The sequence below is a fragment of the Heliconius melpomene genome, chromosome 11 (assembly GCF_056956725.1).
Source record: "Heliconius melpomene rosina isolate 202511_hmr_F chromosome 11, ASM5695672v1, whole genome shotgun sequence".
Lineage (NCBI taxonomy): Eukaryota > Metazoa > Arthropoda > Insecta > Lepidoptera > Nymphalidae > Heliconius > Heliconius melpomene.
The window spans coordinates 6630726-6651322 of record NC_140399.1 but is presented as its reverse complement, the minus strand read 5'-3'; the positions used below and the strand labels follow the sequence as shown (position 1 = coordinate 6651322).

The following is a 20597-nucleotide window of genomic DNA, read 5'->3' as shown; positions in this document are numbered from 1 at the left end:
TTCTAGTGTTTTATTTTTGTTCTACTTTCATACATTCAATTTATCTGTATTATGACAAGCTGCTTAAAGTAAGTTTATCTTTTTATTATTATAGATATAGGTACCCATTTATATATATTTAATAACTGAAAGTGGCTATAAATAAAGGGAAATCATTCTCATGTTTAATTATTTCATCTGAAAGGTTAAAGCGTATTTTAGGTTTAAGAAGTATGTACTTAAGGATTTGGATTCTTGTTAAAAAGGATTTAATTAAAAGTGAAAAACGTAATTGTCTTATTGAGAACGGAGGTCTTAACCCCAGGTGTCCAGGTTTCCACCGCCTACCCCGCAATGTGCGGAATGCAGCGTGAAGTAAAATAAAATAAATAAATAATAAAATAAAATAAATGAATAATTTTATTTTATAAATTTTCTAGATTTTTATGAGACTACAGACTTAAGTCATGTTTATTGTACCTACTTTAGGGAATATTTTAAAGTTTATACTTTCTTTAAAACAATCTTGCGTTTCATTATATTTTTAAGGTACCAGATATGAAACCTACTTTGTTTTTTGCTTTATATCACGCTAGCGTAGCGTTGCACGTGCCTATTCCAATAAATGATGTCAAATGGTCTAACACATTTTTTAAACGTTCATCAATATCAGAAGAGAACACGATAAGTAATATTTTGCTTTAATGTTCTTAAAAATTATTATAGCCAAGTCATAGAATTATTATATGGCCAGACGTGGTGCAGGAGCATGTCACTGTAAACGTTGCAGGTTCGATTCCCACTCGTGGAAATGAAATTCATATTTTCATTTTTCTGATGTCAGTCAAGTCAAAACGCGGCCTTGAGTTCGCCACTTGACACAAAAAGCCTTCATAATTCGGCGGACACTGGGGATCGGAGTGTCTTAACACTGGACTCTCCCATCCTGCTCTGCTACAAGCGGGATACAGCGTGAAGCTGAAGAAATATGGTATTCGTTGGTTTTGCCTTATTTTTTTAACATTTACCTCTCTTTCTGATTATCAATTATGAACTATATAAAAAATAACTATTAATAATAAACTTACTCTATACACAGGTAGCGCTAATGAAAATGGAGATATATTTGAAGGGAATATTATTCTCGACATTACACAACGACGTAATATTGATTATAATAATTATAATGAACTTGATAAACTACCACTTATGGTATCGGTGTGGCCTACCAAAGATATCCCGTATTTTATCATATACGAGCATTTTGGTATGTAATTACCATTATTTTGCTTATACATCGTATATTTTTTTTATTATTGTGTGTGAATTTAATTAATTTGAAAAAAAAAAGAAAGATATTTAAAACAAATATTTACATTGATTTTATATATTCAGATGATTATCAAACGCTAGCCATCAAACAGGCTATTGAAGATATAAATTCTGTGTCATGCCTTAATTTCCACGAAATTCCAGACTTCAACGCTAAAATCGTAGTATATATAAAGGTATATTCTGTTTATATAGCTTTGTTTTTATATAATTTTAAACACAATTATTTTTAATTAATAATATACTTATGTACAATGTACATGCGAAAGGAAAAGATATTGTGTACAATAATGCGACGATTGTGGATTCGATTCCCACTTGAGAAAATGACAGATGAAATATGTCATTTTCTCTGTTCTAATGTATCAAAAATATCTAAAGTTGTATGTAAATTCTTACTCTCCATTAAATATATACAATCAGCTTCTTTCAGTTCAAACAATCAGGTTCTTCATCTAGTGTAAATACACTCCGTTCCCCAAAAAGAAATCTATAAAATTCTTAAGTATTTTTTCAGCTTCACATTGTATCCCGTACAAAGCAGGGCAAGCAGAGGAGGCCTGTGAACCTGAACCTTCAACTTCCGGCGTTGAATGGCGATACTTAACGCCGCGCTTTGCCTCGTTACCAGACCCAGAAGATGAAAATATTAAATATGTCATTTTCTCGAGTATTAGAATTATTATTACTTAAAAATATATAGGAACAGGAGATATATAGGAACTAAAGATTTGCGCATCATACAACGAGTATTATATATCATATACGTACATACACATATACTTAGATGCATCATCTCTTTTATTATAATCGAATAATAGAAATATACCTAATTATAATACAGGGAAACCGTTCTGGATGCTATTCCAATATTGGGTATTTAAACACGAGGCAGATTATAAATTTGTCTAATAAAAACGAGGCTGGCAGAGGTTGTTTTCGCCATGGATCTATTTTACATGAACTTCTACATACACTTGGCTTCCATCATACTCAAGCTAGATTTGACAGAGATGAATATGTTGATATTATATGGGATAATATAAAAGAAGGTTTTGTACTATTTAAATTAAATTTATTTTATAATTTTTTTATTAAAAAAATGAATATATTTAGTATTTAGAGGCCTGTCTTGGCGCAGGGGTAGAAGCGTGTGACTGTAAACGCTACATTTTTTGGGTTCGATTCCCACTCTATTAAATTTCAATAAAGAAATGTAATGCTTAATATTAATATTCCGTCGCCAGACAGCGCGGCGTTGAATTCCGCCACCCGACTCGCATTGCCTCCAGAATTCAGCTATAAATGGGGCATAGAGTGGCTTAACTCTGCCTAACTTAACGAGATACACTCTGCCTATCCTGGTGTGTGTGTTACAGCGTGAAGCGTTCTATTTAAATAAGAGTTATTTAAAAAGAACACACAAAATATAAAAATCTATCTTTAAATCGATAGGTCGATTACATAGTTTCTCAAAACAAATTACTCCAGGAGGCATAGATGACGTAACGAACTATGACTATATTAGTTGCATGCACTACGGTCGTAAAGCTTTTAGTAGTAATGGCGGAGACACGGTTGTGCCTAAAATGGTAAGTAATCTAATTAATTATTTATCGCAGAATAATTTAGTATTCTTAATTAAATAAATATTTCCAACCACTTAAATATGGGAAGTATCTTTATTGAGCCCGTCATGGTGCAGGGGCACAAAGGTGTAACTGTAACACGATCGTTGTAGTTTCGATCTCCATTCGGGGCAATTAATTATTAACTTAGCTTTACGCTGTATTCAGCCCTGGCAGGGTAGTCAGAGAGACCTGAGCCCCAAACGTTTCGCATGAACCTCTTTATACATGCCCTCTGGGGGATTCTAATGCTTTTTACATGATCTTCCTCTATCTATCTTTGATACTCACAGTAATTTTGTTAAATCTTTTTTACCATTCTTTCATCACTCAATCGTTCGACGTGTCTAAACCTGCTAAGCACATTCTTCTTCATTCTCACCGTGACATTCTCGCTAGTACCTGCCATTTTGTGTATCTCTTCTTTGCGAATTCGCATATTCTACGAAGAGGTCGCATCTACACTGCTTTCATCTTTCCTTAGTTCTTGTTCTTTAATATCCACGTTTCGCTGCCGTATGACACGGTGTTACCAACACTGCATTATGTACGGCCAAACGTGCAGCTATGCTGACGTCAATGCGGCTAAGGCACCATTAAATCTGTTACATTTGCCCATCCATTTCGTATCATCCATCTCTACTGAACATACTTCCCAAATATATCACTTCATTGACTTGTTCTAAAACTACTTCTTCTTGTTCCGACATTGAACACGGCTAGGAAAAAATCGGCGGAAAGTGGAGAATGGAGTGTCTTACCACTAGGTTCCCTTTGCCTACCCTGCTGTGTGCGGGTTACAATGCTTATCTATATTTAGACATCTATATTTACACAGATTACTAGCTAGCTAACTTTCCAATACTATTTAAATCTTTGTCTCATGTACCTACATGATTTTACGATTGCTTTTAGCCAGATGTTATAATTGGCCAAAGGGAAGAATTTTCTCAGGGAGATATCGAAAGATTAAATCTATTATATTGCAAAAAAGTTTAAGCTAACATTTTCCCGCCAATTACACTCACCAATCAGTGCTCTAGTGAAGATTAAAATTCTTGTGAATATTTAATATTAATGTGTTATATTTCTGCAATAAATAAGTACTAATGTAGTTGTGTTCATATTTGCATCATAATTTATGTTTTCATTAAAAACTTTACGTAATGAAGTCATAATAATAATAGCCAAAGCCGTTAACGAATAAAACCATTTTCCTATTATACGATTTATATAAGACTAGCGGACGCGCGCAGCTTCGCTTGCTTATTTAGGGGTGAATTCTAATAAACCATGAAACACGTGTTCAATTAAATATTTTTAAGAGTTTAAATTTCAAATGCTATAAAAATTGGTGGCAATTTGAAGATTTTTCCGTACAGACTTTCAACCTCTTATTTGCCCCTTTAGGGGGTGAATTCTAAAAATCTATGAAACACGTATTCAATTAAATATTTTTAAGAGTCTGAATTTCAAATTTTATAAAAATCCGATTAAATTTTATAAAATCCGATATCCAGTGTTAGTTAAAAAAAATTCCATACAAACTTTCAACCCGTATTTCATCCCTTTAGGGTTAAAATTTTTCAAAATCCCTTCTTAGTGGATGTCCAGATTACGAAAGTAAACATTTGTCCAAATATGACCCTTCTACCATCATCGGTTTCGGCTATGCGTGCGTCGTACCTCAGTCAGTGGAGTGGACATGTCCTTTTATATATATATATATATATATATATATATATATATATATATATATATATATATATATTTATATATATATATATATATATATATATATATTTATATATATATATATATATATATATATATATATATATATATAGATAGATAAACTAAAAATAAAATAGAGACACAATTGCCGTCTTTATTGCTTATTATATTGGAAAGTAGTTTAATTAAAATAAGTATACTAAAATGGCAACCGCAATATGCTGCAGTAGATATATACTTTTAATTGCTTTATGTTTAGAAACTTCAATTATGTTAGACGACTATAGTTACACATCTTTTACAATTACTTTTAATAGGTATAGCGTGTCCACAATCAATCTCTCTAAACGGCTGTTTGTTATAATTTAATAATTAACCATAACGATATAACGATTCAACGAAACAGATAACATGGCGTCGCTTATGTGCGATGCCATGACACTTCGACGCTGCTTTTGTACCATTTTCAAAATCATAACTTAAAATATATTTTTTAAATTCTAAATTTTCATTTTGTACAAAAATATCAAATACAGTCTAATGAAAATCTCAAAATCCTGCCTTTGACCTACGCTACTTAGCATCTAGCTTGAGTCCAGGCTGAAAGTAAAAGCATAGATTAAGAATTAATTATATAACTTTTGAAAGAATATGATGCCTATTGTTTTCTCCTGATAACGACCTTTGAAGGTAGAACTGGAAGGTTGAAGGAACACCGAGCGTATTTCAGTATTATTATTTTTTATTTTTATTTGAGATAGTAGGTTCTTAAAACTGATATGCCCATTTCAGTTTATTAATGGAATGAATCAGGTGCTGTCAGAAATTGTAAAGATTGAAAAATATGAAATTTATTATTTGTACAGAAAAATGTTGAAATAGGGCAAATAAGTGGTTTATCAGAACGCGATATACTGAAGCTCAACAAAATGTATGAGTGTGAGTAAACTGATTGTAATTGAAAATATATTGGCAAAACTACCGTAGAGAATATATGGACAAAATGTTAGAAGTATGCAATTGATTTATTTGTAATTTTTAAGTCATAATTTACCGTGTAACGATTTGCAATAAAATACCTCCACCACTGCTCTAGTGTTTTATTTTTGTTCTACTTTCATACATTTAATTCATTTGTATTATGACAAGCTGCTTAAAGTAAGTTTATCTTTTTACTAGCGGACGCGCGCAGCTTCGTTTACGTATTTAGGAGTGAATTCTAATAAACCATGAAACATGTGTTCAATGAAATATTTTTAAGAGTCTAAATTTCAAATTTTATAAAAATCGATGGCGTTTTAAAGATTTTTCCAAACAAACTTTCAACCCCTTATTTGCACCCTTAGGGGGTGAATTCTAGAAAATCATGAAACACATGTTCAATTAAATATTTTTAGGAGTCTAAATTTCAAATTTTATAAAAATCGGTGGCGATTTAAGAGTTTTTCCAAACAAACTTTGAACCTTAAGGGTTAAAATTTTTCAAAATCCCTTCTTAGTGGATGTCTAGATTACGAAAGTAAACTTTTATCCAAATTTAACGTTTCTACCATAAGCGGTTACGGCTGTGCGTGCGTCTTATCTCAGTCAGTGAGGACAAGTCCTTTTATATATATAGATAACTAGCGGACGCGCGCAGCTTCGCTTGCGTAATTTGGGGTGAATTCTAATAAACCACGAAACATGTGTTCAATGAAATATTTTTAAGAGTCTAAATTTCAAATTTTATAAAAATCGGTGGCGATTTAAAGATTTTTCCATACAAACTTTCAACCCCTTATTTGCACCCTTAGGGGAAGAATTCTAGAAAACCATGAAACATGTGTTCAATTAAATACTTGTAAGAGTCTGAATTTCAAATTTTATAAGAATCGGTGCCGTTTTAATTTTTTTTTCATATAAACTTTCAACCCCTATTTCACCCCTTTAGAATTAAAATTTTTCAAAATCCCTTCTTAGTGGATGTCCAGATTACGAAAGCAAACATCTGTCCAAATTCCACGTTTCTACGCACAGCGGTTACGGCTGTGCGTGCGTCTTACCTCAGTCAGTGAGGACAAGTCCTTTTATATATATAGATAACTAGCGGCCCGCTCGCGGTTTCACCCGCGTGAACTATGTTATTATTAATTTTTGTCTCCATGACTACGTCCTAGTGGCGTCTATGCAAAATTTGCGACTCCTAGCATTTGTAGTAACGAAATTTCATACAAACTTTCAACCCCAAAAACAACCCCTTAGAAATCGAATATTGCAAATTCCCGTCTTAGCGAGCACCTACGTTTAATAAGTAACTCCTATGCAAAATTTGAGATTCCTAGCACTTGTAGTTTCTGAGATTTCGTGATGAGTGAGTGACCTTTCGATTTTATATATATAGATTATAATGATTTTGATGAACAACCATAGATTATATCGGTGTGGCCTACCAAAGATATCCCGTATTTAATCATATATCATCGCACAGGCTATTGAAGAGATAAATTCTGTGTCATGCCTTAATTTCTACGAAATTGCAGAATATTACTCTGGAAACATAGTAGTTATAAAGGTATATTCTTTTTACGTAGCCTTGTTATAATATAATTTTTAAACACAATTATTTTTAATTAATAATATACTTATGTACAATGTACATGTGAAAGATAAACATATTGTATACAATAATGCGACGATTGTGGATTCGATTCCCATTTGAGAAAATTACATGTTTAATATTTTCATTTCCTTTGTGTAAATGTGTCGAAATAAAAATCGAAAATTATATGTGAATTTCTCACTCCCCATTTAATAAATAATCAGCTTCACGTTTTTTCATCTAGTGTAAACATTCCGTTCCCCAAAAAAAAATCTATAAAATTCTTAAGTATTTTTTTAGCTTCACATTGTATCTCGTACACAGCAGGGCAAGCAGAAGAGTCCTGTGAACCGTTCACCTTCCGCCGTTGAATGGCGATACTGAACGCCGCATTGCCTCGTTTCCAGACCGAGGAGATGAAAATATTAAATATGTCATTTTCTCGAGTATTAGAATTATTATTACTTAAAAATATATAGGAACTCTAAAGATTTGCGCATCATACAACGAGTATATCATATACGTACATACACATATACTTAGATGCATCATTTCTTTTATTATAATCGAAATGAGTTTACAGGGAGACGGTTCTAAATGCTATTCCAATATTGGGTATTTAAACAAGAGGCATTTTATAAATTTGTCTAATAAATACGACGCTGGCAGAGGTTGTTTTCGCCATGGATCTATTTTACATGAACTTCTACATACACTTGGCTTCCAACATACTCAAGCAAGACTTGACAGAGACGATTATGTTGATATTATATGGGATAATATACAAGAAGGTTATTTACTTTTTATATTAAATTTATTTTATAAAATTATTATTAAATAATTAATATGTATTTAATATTTAGAGGCCTGTCGTGGCGCAGGGGTAGAAGCGTGTGACTGTAAACGCTACAGGTTGTGGGTTCGATTCCCAGTCTATTAAATTTCAATGAAGAATGCGTTGCTTAATATTTTTATTCCATCGACAGACAAAGCGCGGCGTTGAATTCTGTCACCCGACACGCTTTGCCTCCAGAATTCAGTGATAAATGGGACACGGAGTAGCTTACCACTAGATAAACTTTGCCTACCCTGCTGTGTGCGGGTTACAGCGTGAAGTGCGTATTTAAGTAAGGGTTATTTAAAAAGAACACACATAATATAAAAATCTATCTTTAAATCGATAGGTCTATCAAATAGTTTCGCAAAAAAAATACTCCAGGAGGCATAGATGACGTAACAAACTATGACTATTTTAGTTGCATGCACTACGATCGCAGAGCTTTTAGCAGAGATGGCCGAGACACGATTGTGCCTAAAATGGTAAGTAATCTAATTAATTATTTATCGCAGAATAATTTAGTATTCTTAATTAAATAAATATTTCCAACCACTTAAATATGGGAAGTATCTTTATTGAGGCCGTCATTGTGCAGGGGCACAAAGGTGTGACTGTAACACGATCGTTGTAGTTTCGATCTCCACTCGGGGCAATTAATTATTAACTTAGCTTTACGCTGTATTCAGCCCTGGCAGGGTAGTTCGCCCCAAACGCTTCGAAAGAAACTCTTTATACATGCCCTCTTGGGGATTCTCATGCTTTTTACGTGATCTTCCTCTATCTATCTTTGATACTGACAGTAAATTTGTTAAATCTTTTTTACCATTCATTCATCAGTCATTAGTTCGACGTGCCTAAACCAGTTGAGCGCGTTCTTCTTCATTCTCACCGTGACATTCTCGTTAGTACCTGCCATTCTGTGTACCTCTTCAATGCGAATTCGATGAGCTAAGCTGACTCCCCATATTCTACGAAGAGATCGCATCTACACAGCATTCATATTTCTTTAGTTCTTGTTCTATAATACCCACGTTTACTTATACTACTACTTATACTTCCCAAATATATCACTTCATTCAGTTGTTCTAAAATCTTACTATTTATATTGCAGTCCTTTCTCCATTTCTTTCAAATACCAGATTGAAACAATTGTTTTATTTGCATTCAGGCTTAGACCATTACCTATTTAAAATAATATATTTTTGTTTCTTCGCTCTAGCGCCAAGGCAGAAACCCGGCATTGAGTTTCACCACTGAACATGGCTAGGAAAAAATCGGCGGAAAGTGGGGGATGGAGTGTCTTACCACTAGGTTCCCTTTGCCAACCCTGCTGTGTGCGGATTACAATGCTTATCTATATGTTGTCGTACACAGATTACTAGCTAACTGACTTTCCGATACTATTTAAACTTTGTCCTATGTATTTACATGATTTTCTTTTTCGATTTCTTTTAGGCAGATGTTATAATTGGCCAAAGGGAAGGTTTTTCTGCGGGATATATAGAAAGATTAAATCTATTATACTGCAAATAAGTTTAAGCTAACGTTTTACCGCCAATAAGACTCGCCTATCGGTAATCTAGTGACGATTAAAATTCTTGTAAATGTTTAATATTAATATGTGTTATATTTCTGCAATAAATAAGTACTAACGTATTTTTTGTTCAAATTTGCAACATAATTTATGTTTTCATTAAAAACTCTACGTAATGAAGTCATAATATTAGTAGCCAAAGCTCTTAACGAATAAAACCATTTACCTATTATAATCTATATATAAAAATAAAAAAAAAATAAGTTAAACGGTTATAACCGATAATGAAATTATTTTTTAGCTTTTAGTACATTAAAAAATAATTTCATGGATACAGTCATGGGTACCAATTTGTATATATTGTTATATTTTCAAAATAAAATAACTCGTAACCTACTCACTTTCTGAAAATATCTATGGTCACATAAATATTTATATATGTTTTATATAATTTACATTTTATTTTTAATTTTTAATTTTTGCACACCTACTCATTTTGATCTCCCACATGACAGGTTGGCTGGTAGAAAATGCTTCTTAGCGTTAAGCCCGCCTATTGTACATTTTTTTTTTGTGCAATAAAGAATATAAATAAAATAATAAATAAATGACTTGGGTGGGAGATTCATATTGTAATTTAGTATAGTAAACTGTATTATACTTACCAAGCCCTTTATTTTGATACCCATATTGATGGGATTGAAAACTACATTATCCGCCATTTTGTAGCAGTGGCTTGTAGCGGCGGCCATCTTGGATTCACGATAATATTGAATATGGATAATTGTATTATTACCAGAATCAAAGGCGTATACCAAATTTCAAATCAATCGATTAACGGGAAGAGGGTTAAATTTAAATTACTAAATTTGATCCAAACAAATAAATAAATAAACAAACGGGGTGAGCTAAATAAAAATCGTTTATAAACCGTTTAATAAAAGGACTTGCCCTCACTGACTTTTTTTTTTTTTTATGGTAAAAGGACAAGGCAAACGAGCGTTAGGGTCGCCTGATGGTGATCACCGCCGCCCACGACCCCGTGCAGCACCAGAGGAGCTACAGGTGCGTTGCCGGCCTTTGAGGTGGAGATAGACGCGCTTTTTAAAGGTAAGGCGCATGCACAGCCGTAACCGCTGATGGTAGAAACGTGAAATTTGGACAGATGTTTACATTCGTAATCTGGACATCCACTAAGAAGGGATTTTGAAAAATTTTAACCCTAAAGGGTAAAACCCCTATTTCACATAGGGGTTGAAAGTTTATACGGAAAATTTTTTATTTCGGCACCGATTTTTATAAAATTTGAAATTTAGATTTTTAAAAATATTTAATTGAACACGTGTTTCATCGTTTTCTAGAATTCATCCCCTAAGGATGCAAATAAGGGTTTGAAAGTTTGTATGGAAAAATTTTTAAATCGCCACCGAGTTTTATAAAATTTTAAATTTAGACTTAAAAATATTTCATGTGCCACGTGTTTCATGGTTTATTACAATTCATCCCTAAGGGTGCAAATAAGCAGGCGAAGCTGCGCGCGTCCGCTAGTAGGATATAAGATAGCCAAATTGCATTCTCAATTCAGGATTGTTAGACAGAAAATGTTATAAGAAACACCTGCAAAATAAGATCAATATTTTCAATTTAATCAAGGTGAGTTTTAACAATATAATAATGTTTTGCAATCATCTGCGACTTTCGGAGATATTGAGCTTGTGTTCAATTTTTTTTCAATGCCAATTTCGGTGAAAGCGTAACGAAGTTAAATAAAATTCCATTTTACTTGTTTGTAAGTATATTTAAAATGAATCTTTACTATAAGTATATATGTTTTGTAATCTATATATATAAAATCGAAAGGTCATTCACTCATCACGAAATCTCAGAAACTACATGTGCTAGGGATCTCAAATTTTGCATAGGAGTTACTTATGGGACGTAGGTGCTCGCTAAGACAGGAATTTGCAATATTCGACTTCTAAGGGGTTGTTTTTGGGGTTGAAAGTTTGTATGAAATTTCGTTACTACAAATGCTAGGAGTCTCAAATTTAACATGGACGTCACTTATAGGACGTAGGTTCTCATGGAGACAGAAATTAATAATAACGTAGTTCACGCAGGCGGAGCCGCGGGCGGGCCGCTAGTAACTCTATATAATAAAGTATATTAAACGCCTATTTACTAAAGTTGTTTATTACGCTGTATCCCGCGCACAGCACGGTAGACAGAGGGAACCTTGTGCAATAACACTGTTCCCGTCGAATTTTGGAGACACTGTGTTGAGAGGTGGAACTCACCACCGCGCTATGCCTCGACACTAGAGCGAAAAAATGAAAATATTAAATATTTCATTTCCTGGAGTGGGAATCGAACGCACTACCTGTCGCGTTTATAGTCACACTTATACCGCTGCGCTACGCCTGGCCTCGCTTCTTGTTTTTTTTTAAGTTTCAATATTCTATATGAGATCTATATAATATTTTGTATAAGTATAATAAAAACTTTTATTTTCGATAATATCTTTTAAAAGTCCATATTACGTTACAAGGGTATAACAATACAAGTACTGTACGTATCCAAGGCTCTGTTCAACGGTAAATTTAGCAATTGACTCTTGCACGGGTGGCGCTCGCCGCCCGGACTGTCGCAACTCACGGCAGTAGCAACACCAACACCTTGTGAAATGGTCGTATCTAACACTATATTAATTCCCGACCCGCCTCGGTGGGTTTTGTTTAATAAAATCTTTGTAGTGCGACACAAAAAAAATCTAAATTCGCAAGTTCTCTCTTCACGTTCAACAATGTGGTAGAACCGTAAAGTGACATACTTTTCGCCAAGTGTACGCCATCGCCTATGAGAGGACAATACTAATGTGTTTATTTTCCATTTTCACCTTTTAACTTATCGACGTTTTAATTATGAAGTGGGTCGTTCTTCTTTGTTTATATTGTATGTGTGTTATGTGCTGGGCCATGTCACAAACGGAATTGGAAGATTTTAGTAATTTCTTACACGAAACTTCGCGGTTGGATCAGAGTGTCAAAAGTGAGGCATTTTATTATATTTATCTTTTTTTTTGCATCTTCGTTATATTAAAATCCTTAAAATATTGCATACATTTAATAACATAAAAGCAATTTTATGGTGCTTCCTTGTATTTTACTTTTAAATATGATATAAATTATAACAATATTTTTTTACAATATAATAATAACAGATCTAGAAATTTAAATATATTCAAGATTTTAAAATAAGAGTATTTATAAAAGGTAACGTTCCGAGTGTTTACGACGATGATGCACCAATATCTGACCACGCTTGGGAAGAAAGCGGCAAATTTGAGGGCGATCTGGTTCTAAATGAACGGCAACGACGCATGATAGTAGCTAGTGTTGCTGAGGGACTGGCCCGAAATGGAATCGCCGATACAACAAAACGGTGGCCAAACAACGAAGTTATATATTACATACAAGCTGAACACTTTTGTGAGTAATTTCTATATTGTATAATTCAAATTCGCGCAAAAAACCGCTAAAGTGAGATTTCACTTTTTAGAAATCGTTTTAGCTATATTTTGGTAACCAGTTTTAATTTGCTAGAGCTACCTGAGTAAATATATTTTATGTCATAAATTAAAAACTGTTTCATAATAGTAACGCCTAAGCGCGCAAGTGTCGTCAATACGACTGTGCCAACCAGAGCTATTGTTATATTACTATAATAAAAGCCTTTTTTATTTATATTTATTTTCTATTGTTTGTATAAATTTCTTCATCTGTTTCTAGCAAGTGATCAAATGCAGGCAATCCAGAATGGTATAGATGATTTAGCTCGCGTTTCCTGTGTGAAGTTTACTCCTTATAAAAAGGGAGATCGAGATGCAGTCGTTATACAGGTGTTTAATATTTTTTATAGCATATATCATGATAGGGAGAGGGAAGTTAGTGCTAAGATACTCCATTCCCTACTTTCTAGATTATTCTCGAAACACTGCGTTTTGAGTAAAAGTGCCGAAAGTCCGAACTGTCTTAAAGAAAAACGGAATGCCTTAATATTAAGTTCCCGGGTTCCAACTGCGTACCCTGCTAAATGCAGGATACAGTGTGAAATTAATAAAAATATATTTCCTTATTTACCAAGACTTTTATACATAAAATATTATCTAATCTTAATTTTGTTCTGATCACTATTTTAGGGAAGCAGAAGAGGATGTTTTTCTCAAGTAGGATACCAAGGAGGTTATCAGATTTTGAATTTATCTAGTCGCCATCCAGCGGGGCGTGGCTGCTTTCGACATGGAACTGTGGTACATGAAATGTTGCACACTTTAGGTTTCTATCATATGCAAAGTAGTCATGACCGAGACGATTACATTGACGTATTATGGCCCAATATCGTTAAAAGTAAGTAAAAGTGTTATTTATAGAATTACGAACATTTTTTTAATCTGTGACAAAATAATATTCTAAGTTTTGTCTGATGATACGCCACGGGCAGATAGAGATTTTTTTTGGAGGGGCCTGGACTTTAACTTTGGTCAGATATATTCGTTAATGGCTTTTTCTTTAATTTACAATGCAAATTGCTAGTAAAATTCCTGGGGTACGTAATCCTCAGTATAGCCTTGTACTATGGACACGGACGACCAGTTCCCCCTATTCCTAAGTCCATGTGATGCTCTTATATTCAATAAGTTGACTAATTATTGTCAACGTAATTTCCAGATGCGAGACATAATTTTCGAAAATACAATTCATTTTCGGTTTCGGACTTTGGCGTTGGCTACGACTACGACAGTGTACTTCATTATAGCCGAAAAGCTTTCTCTGTAAACGGGCAAGATACACTGGTACCTAAACAGGTGAATGCTTAAATTATTTACAATCTATATGATTTCCGTATATTTCTGTTTTCCAACAAATAATTAATTCGCTTATTATTTTTTAGCTTGGGGCCCAAATTGGTCAAAGAATTGGGTTGTCCGATAAAGATACCGAGAAACTCAACAAAATGTACTGTGATGTAGATTCAGATCTCCCAGCGGATAGTAATGACTCTATTCCAAAAGTATCCAAGAAAAAAGTAAAAAATAAGCCCTTTGAAGGCCATGGCCTAGGATACCAAAAAGGTAAAACTGTGATTATAAAATTGCCAAAGGCTGAAGCAAATCAATTCCAAGACTCACCTTAATTTACTGTGTTTGATTATTTTAGTAAAACGAGACAGAGACCTCATCAAGCGCTTATTCAAGGAACTGGAGTTGGAGAAGAAATAATAATTAACAATGACGAAATACTTGATAGAAGGAATAGAAAAGAATATATTCCTTTTATTTTACCAAAATTACCTCAACAAATAGATAATAAAAATCAGGGTTTACTAATCATACAAAATAAGAACCAGAATACAAAAGTTGTGTCAGAAAATTTTGATGATGATTCAAAAGAAGAGTTTTTTACAATGTCGCATAAAAAAGAACCACGTAAAAGCGCCCAGCAGTCACAGAGTGATGACGACAATAGAGAATTATACAATTTTAAAGATTATTCTACGGAAGATGTCGAAAGTCCCCAAACTTATAAGGATTTTTTTAATAACTACAACTTTCCTAAGCATACTTCCTTTTTTGATGAACAGATACCAAGAAACGAAAAATGGTTCAATAGTGATGCATTTAAACAAACTTATAGAAACTCCCCGTCATTTCATTATAGATAAAAATGTAGTAAATAGTTTTTAGACCTATACCTTTAGAATAATAATTTCCAAAACTTTACTAGAATTAAAAAATTGATAATAAGAACAAATACTTGAAAATAAAAACCATATAATCAATTTGGTATGGCTTGACAAAGAAAGGCATCAATGGATTGAGGCATAAAATGTCTTAATTATCGATATGAGAGTGATATCTCATTAGGTTGTCTTCAAAAATGTGTTGTGAAGTTGAAGTCTTCAAGAATACGTTATATTTTCCAGACTTATTTTTAAATTATTATTTATGTCGCTGGTCATCTATATAATTCAGTATTCTGTATTATTTTATCGAGATGTAGTTGTTATACCTACAGGTTAGACAGGCTTTAGGCTAGAACACGTATTTAATAAATTAAATATGTTTTTATTCTTTGCCTAAGTAATACAATACCGAATGCTCTGGTAGTAATGTATGTAAAAAACGAGAGTAAGGAAGGAGCAGACGTGCGGGAAGGCAGATTTTTAGAAGAGGGAGAAAAAATTAGAAAAAAAGTTTTCTACATTTTTCTTTTTTAGTGTGGCATTCATATCATTTCATTCGCTGCCTGGATGTCTTAGGCGTTTTATACATTGCCAAGGCATTGTGTAGAGTACCTGAATTATACAAATTGCCGGTAACATTGATATTCTATAATTACAAATTGTACAATTTTTGTTAATCTATTTATAACGTTTTGTAGTAAGATGGTTTTTCTTTTTGTAAATAAAAAAAAATCTATAAAGTCTACTACGCTTTGTATGTTAAATAGCTCCATGTGAAGTTGCCTGTAATATTCATTTCACGATTACTCTAAGACGATAATAAAATTATCATAAGCATTTTTTGAGTAAAGATTTATTGTTCCTATAAAATTAGTTTAACTTTTCAGTTTAATAAACTCTTATTAAATTGAATATATCTGTAACTTTTCGTATCTTGTTTATCTGTGGAAACCTTTGACATTGATTTTGACAGAAACACAATATGACAATGGATTGAATGAATAGGTAGATGTGCATCATTGTTGTTTTTAAATTGAGGTAGCGATTATGTGATTAATGTAAAATGTTATATGACTATGATAAAGAGATAACAGTTAAATTATTCGCAATGATTTTTTTAAAACGGTGACATCTAGACTGAAATTGAAGTGATTTAAAATTATTAATACTGTGATTATTTTTTACTCAATATTTAATGGGTTGTGCATTATCAGGATTGCAACGCACAATGTCTCTGTTCGGTAGACATTCTAATAATTCTCAGGATGTCCGAGCGAAACTAGAAAGAAAATTATACCTTGCGCGAGAATCTCCGGAACCAGATTTTGATTTGTCAGACTGTCAACTTCGGCGAGTGCCTTCTGGAATATATTCTATTTGTAAAGTGTTTAGAAAAGATAACTTATATTTACACAACAACTGTCTACAGTCACTGGAAGATGGAGGACAGTTGTCAGATCTTAGACTTATTAAAATTTTAAATTTAAGTAGCAATAATTTTTGTCGAATCCCTAATACTATAAAATATTTAGCAAACCTGACAGAACTCTATCTTCATAATAACTATCTTGAATTTCTACCAGATGAAATAAAATTTTTGGAATCGTTGCAAATTTTAGATGTGTCAAAAAATAAAATAAAACTTTTGAATCCAGTTTTGGGTAAATTAAAATCATTAACATACTTAAAGATTAACGAAAACAAAGATTTAAATAAACTTTGCTTAGAATTATGTTTAGCTACTAATTTAATATCATTGGAGTTAGATGGTGAAAACTTTATATTCCCTCCATCAGAAGTCTCTTCTAAAGGAACACAAGAAATTATGAAATATTTATGTTCGAAAATGAATGTAGATTATAAACAACCAACGTCAGTTGATTCAAATATATCCCCTACACAAGCACCCAATACAAATGACAATATTTTCGGGAGACTTGCAGGTGTAACATGGGAAGAACAAGAGGCTTCAATGGTGGAGCAGGAAAATAAAATACATAAAGCTAATCAAAAACAAAGGGAAAAGTTTTTAACTAAATTTTTGCAGGAGCAACAAACACTTGACACTGAAATAGCAAAGTTACAAGAAAACCGTGATATTGAAAGACAGAAAATGATGAAATTAATACAACAAGAGGAAGAAGAAATTGAATGCTTAGTCAAAAATTTCATTCAAAATGACAGATTGGAACCAGAAGTCGTACAACAACAGCTTGCTTATGAACAAGCTGAGCGTAATCGTTTACTTGAGATTACCAGACAAAATTATGATAATGTCAAAAAGGCTGATATATTATGTGCAATGGAAAAGTTACTAGAAAATAACTATTCTATGCAGCTACACAAGAATAATTATAGAGATGATTTGAATAATATTAAACAAAATTTACTCTCTCAACATTTAGAAGGGGAATTAAAATTAGCTAAACATTTAAATGCCAAAGATGAATCTCGTTCAGTTCTTGTCCAACAACTTGTAGAAGATCAAGACATCCAAAGAGCTATTGTTGCATCATTACTAGATCAAGTTGATGCAAAAAGTTGGAGTCTCAACCAAGAAATATCCTTAATTTCTACACATTTAGCAAGGCTCAGTATAATAGAGCAGGAAAAGAAAAAGATGCAAATTGCTTTCAATTTTAATGAGCTTCTACACCAAAGGTTAAAATTAGTGGATTTGCTAAATGACCTATTAGACCAACAATGTAAGAGAAGAAAACAATTGATTGACACCTTGAAAGAAGCTGAGGATGAAGCCAATCGATCTAGTGATTTTTGGATTAAAAGTTATCAAAAACTACTAGACTCTGTTCCAAAATCTTTATTTAATATTAGAAAACTCGATCCAGTGTTTGCTAATTATCTTTTACAAGAAGAAGTCATTCATTGCCTACCCTTTTTAGTAAAGTATTTGTTTTCAGGTCAGTCACTACTAAGTATTACTCAAGAAAATTTAAAAGAAGCTGGTGTATCTTTGAGCTCAGACAGAGAGGGTATCTTGAGAGCATTAATGTTATATGTTAAGACAAAAAGTCAAAATTTGGAGACAGATGAGCTTCAAAATATAAAAGTTTTAAGTCCTACTGCCCCACCTGTGGAATCTGATGAGGAAAACTATTCTGGTGTTCTAAATATTGATGAAAAAGATGAAATAAATACAGAGGGTGAATGTGTTATTTGTATGGAAACCAAGTCTGAAGTAGTTTTTGTACCATGTGGTCATATGTGTTGCTGCCTATCTTGTTCTAAAAAGGACTTAGAGGATTGCCCAATGTGTAGAACAAATATAGAAAAAACTATTAAAGTTATATTGTCATAAATTAATGATTTGTAATAAGTTTTAAAACATTGGTTAATTGGATAGTCAACATGAATAATATTTTTTAAAATGTACCAGTTCTCTTATGATCTGGAAATTGTCTATTTGACTTCTCTTGATGTTTTAAATTTTAAATATTTAAGCTTTATGTTTTTAAATATCAAAAAAAGACTTTTATATGTATAACTTTTTAAAAATTATAAAATGTTACATGTAAATATTTACATTGTATAATATTAAGATTTGCACCTATGGTGTATGACTGGTCATAAATTAATTGTTGTATTTATAAGGTAAAATATGTCATATATGTCATAGAACTAACCATAGTCTATTTACTTTATCAGCGACATGGTTAAATAATATTGTGCAATAATTTTTAGATTATATTGAAATGGAAAAAAAATTTCTATTATTATTTATTTATTGTGGTTTCTTAGAATAATTAATAATTTCATATTATTCATATTTCGTTTTATATGTACGGAAAGGCTATGTATCTCTTTATGTGATAAAATATGCACCACGAAATAGAGAAGTCAAGAGGACTGCCATTTAATTACTGAATAGTTCTATTATGATTAGCAAAGTTGATTAAATTTCTTATTTAATGTTAATGGAAACCAACTCTTGTTCATATTCATAGAGACTTTTTCATAAGATTTTTCAAGTGTCATAGTTTTAGAAGTGCCTTTTGAATTGTCTACCTTTATTTTGTAGGTTAAAGTCTGTCTATATCAAAATACATGTAATTGGTAATGTATTTGTTACATTAAATTCTAATTAATGATTGTGATAAAATATGTGGTATTGTTTTTATTTATTAAGTAAATTACTTTTGGTTTATACAATTTTATATATTTTAGTTTTTATTTAATTTACTCTATAGGAGTTTACAAATAAGTTTGTTTTTAAATTAATTACTGGGGCCATTATTATATACTCATTTTCATTGTTTTTTATTTTAAAAAAATATTATAATTTAAAGATGCACCCATAAAAATATAATTAGTATTAAGTAAGTTGATAAAATATTTATTCCTTTTATTATACCTTCCTACCACCTGTTTAAAAAATATATAGCTTGAGCACATCTTTTGGTTTTATTTCATTTATTTTCGCTTGTTAATGCCACAACGGCGGCTAAGGCCGGCAACGCACCAGCTCCTCTGGTGTTGCACGGAGTCGTGGGTGGCGGTGATTACCATCAGGTGATCCGAACGCTCGTTTGCCTTGTCCTTTTTCCATAAAAAAAAATATGCATTATTTTTTGTCCCTTTAAATTAAATATAGAGAATATTAAGAAACGAACAACATCCAGTGTCACTCAATGGTACTATGCCTGATTGTAAAGTAAAGACTACTCGGTTCAAGTTCTTTCACACTGATAAGCTAAAGCTAATGAAAGATATTTATTTCGCGTAACTACCCTCTAATATTTTTTTATATTAGATATTGTAATAGCTGATTCAATCGGAAAATAGGATTTTGGGCCTAAGTGTTGTAATGGTAAAGTAACAGCAATTTATAGGTAAACGCCATCTATGGAATATAAATAAGAAGTCTCTACAGAAATGTAAAATGGTTTTAACAGCTGCTTTAAGGTTCCTTAAGAAATATGCAGATGTCCCATCGATGTCGAGGTAAGTAAATTTAAATATTTTTAAAGTATTTAGGTAGTTTCTTTTTTAGTTATTGAAAAAATAACACAAACTAATAAATGGTTAAGACTTCAAGCAAATAAAAATCGACACACCGAAGACCTGTACTGTCCTGCTTAACGGGATACAAGTATTTAACTAATTCTCTTGATAGTTCCATATTCTATAGTATAGGACCTATAACGCTATATAAGTAAGTATATCTAGCTACACCGGTACTAAGTAAGTATGCCATAATTTGTGAGGGCCCGT

At 32.3% G+C, this 20597-nt stretch overlaps 2 protein-coding genes across 2 annotated transcripts; both read left to right on the top strand.

Annotated features, from left to right (window-relative positions):
* The first annotated feature begins 12263 nt into the window (after window positions 1-12263).
* On the top strand, window positions 12264-16202 carry LOC146534636 (seminal metalloprotease 1-like). The gene is made up of 7 exons (XM_085192712.1): window positions 12264-12671; window positions 12896-13111; window positions 13412-13521; window positions 13822-14029; window positions 14351-14487; window positions 14574-14754; window positions 14840-16202. Exons 1-7 carry the CDS (start codon window positions 12545-12547, stop codon window positions 14899-14901), a joined length of 1041 nt encoding a protein of 346 aa, XP_085048838.1. The 5' UTR covers window positions 12264-12544; the 3' UTR covers window positions 14902-16202.
* A 125-nt stretch (window positions 16203-16327) lies between these two features.
* On the top strand, window positions 16328-19777 carry LOC146534635 (E3 ubiquitin-protein ligase LRSAM1-like). Its single transcript, XM_085192710.1, has one exon. It carries the CDS (start codon window positions 16561-16563, stop codon window positions 18682-18684), a length of 2124 nt encoding a protein of 707 aa, XP_085048836.1. The 5' UTR covers window positions 16328-16560; the 3' UTR covers window positions 18685-19777.
* Window positions 19778-20597: the final 820 nt, after the last annotated feature.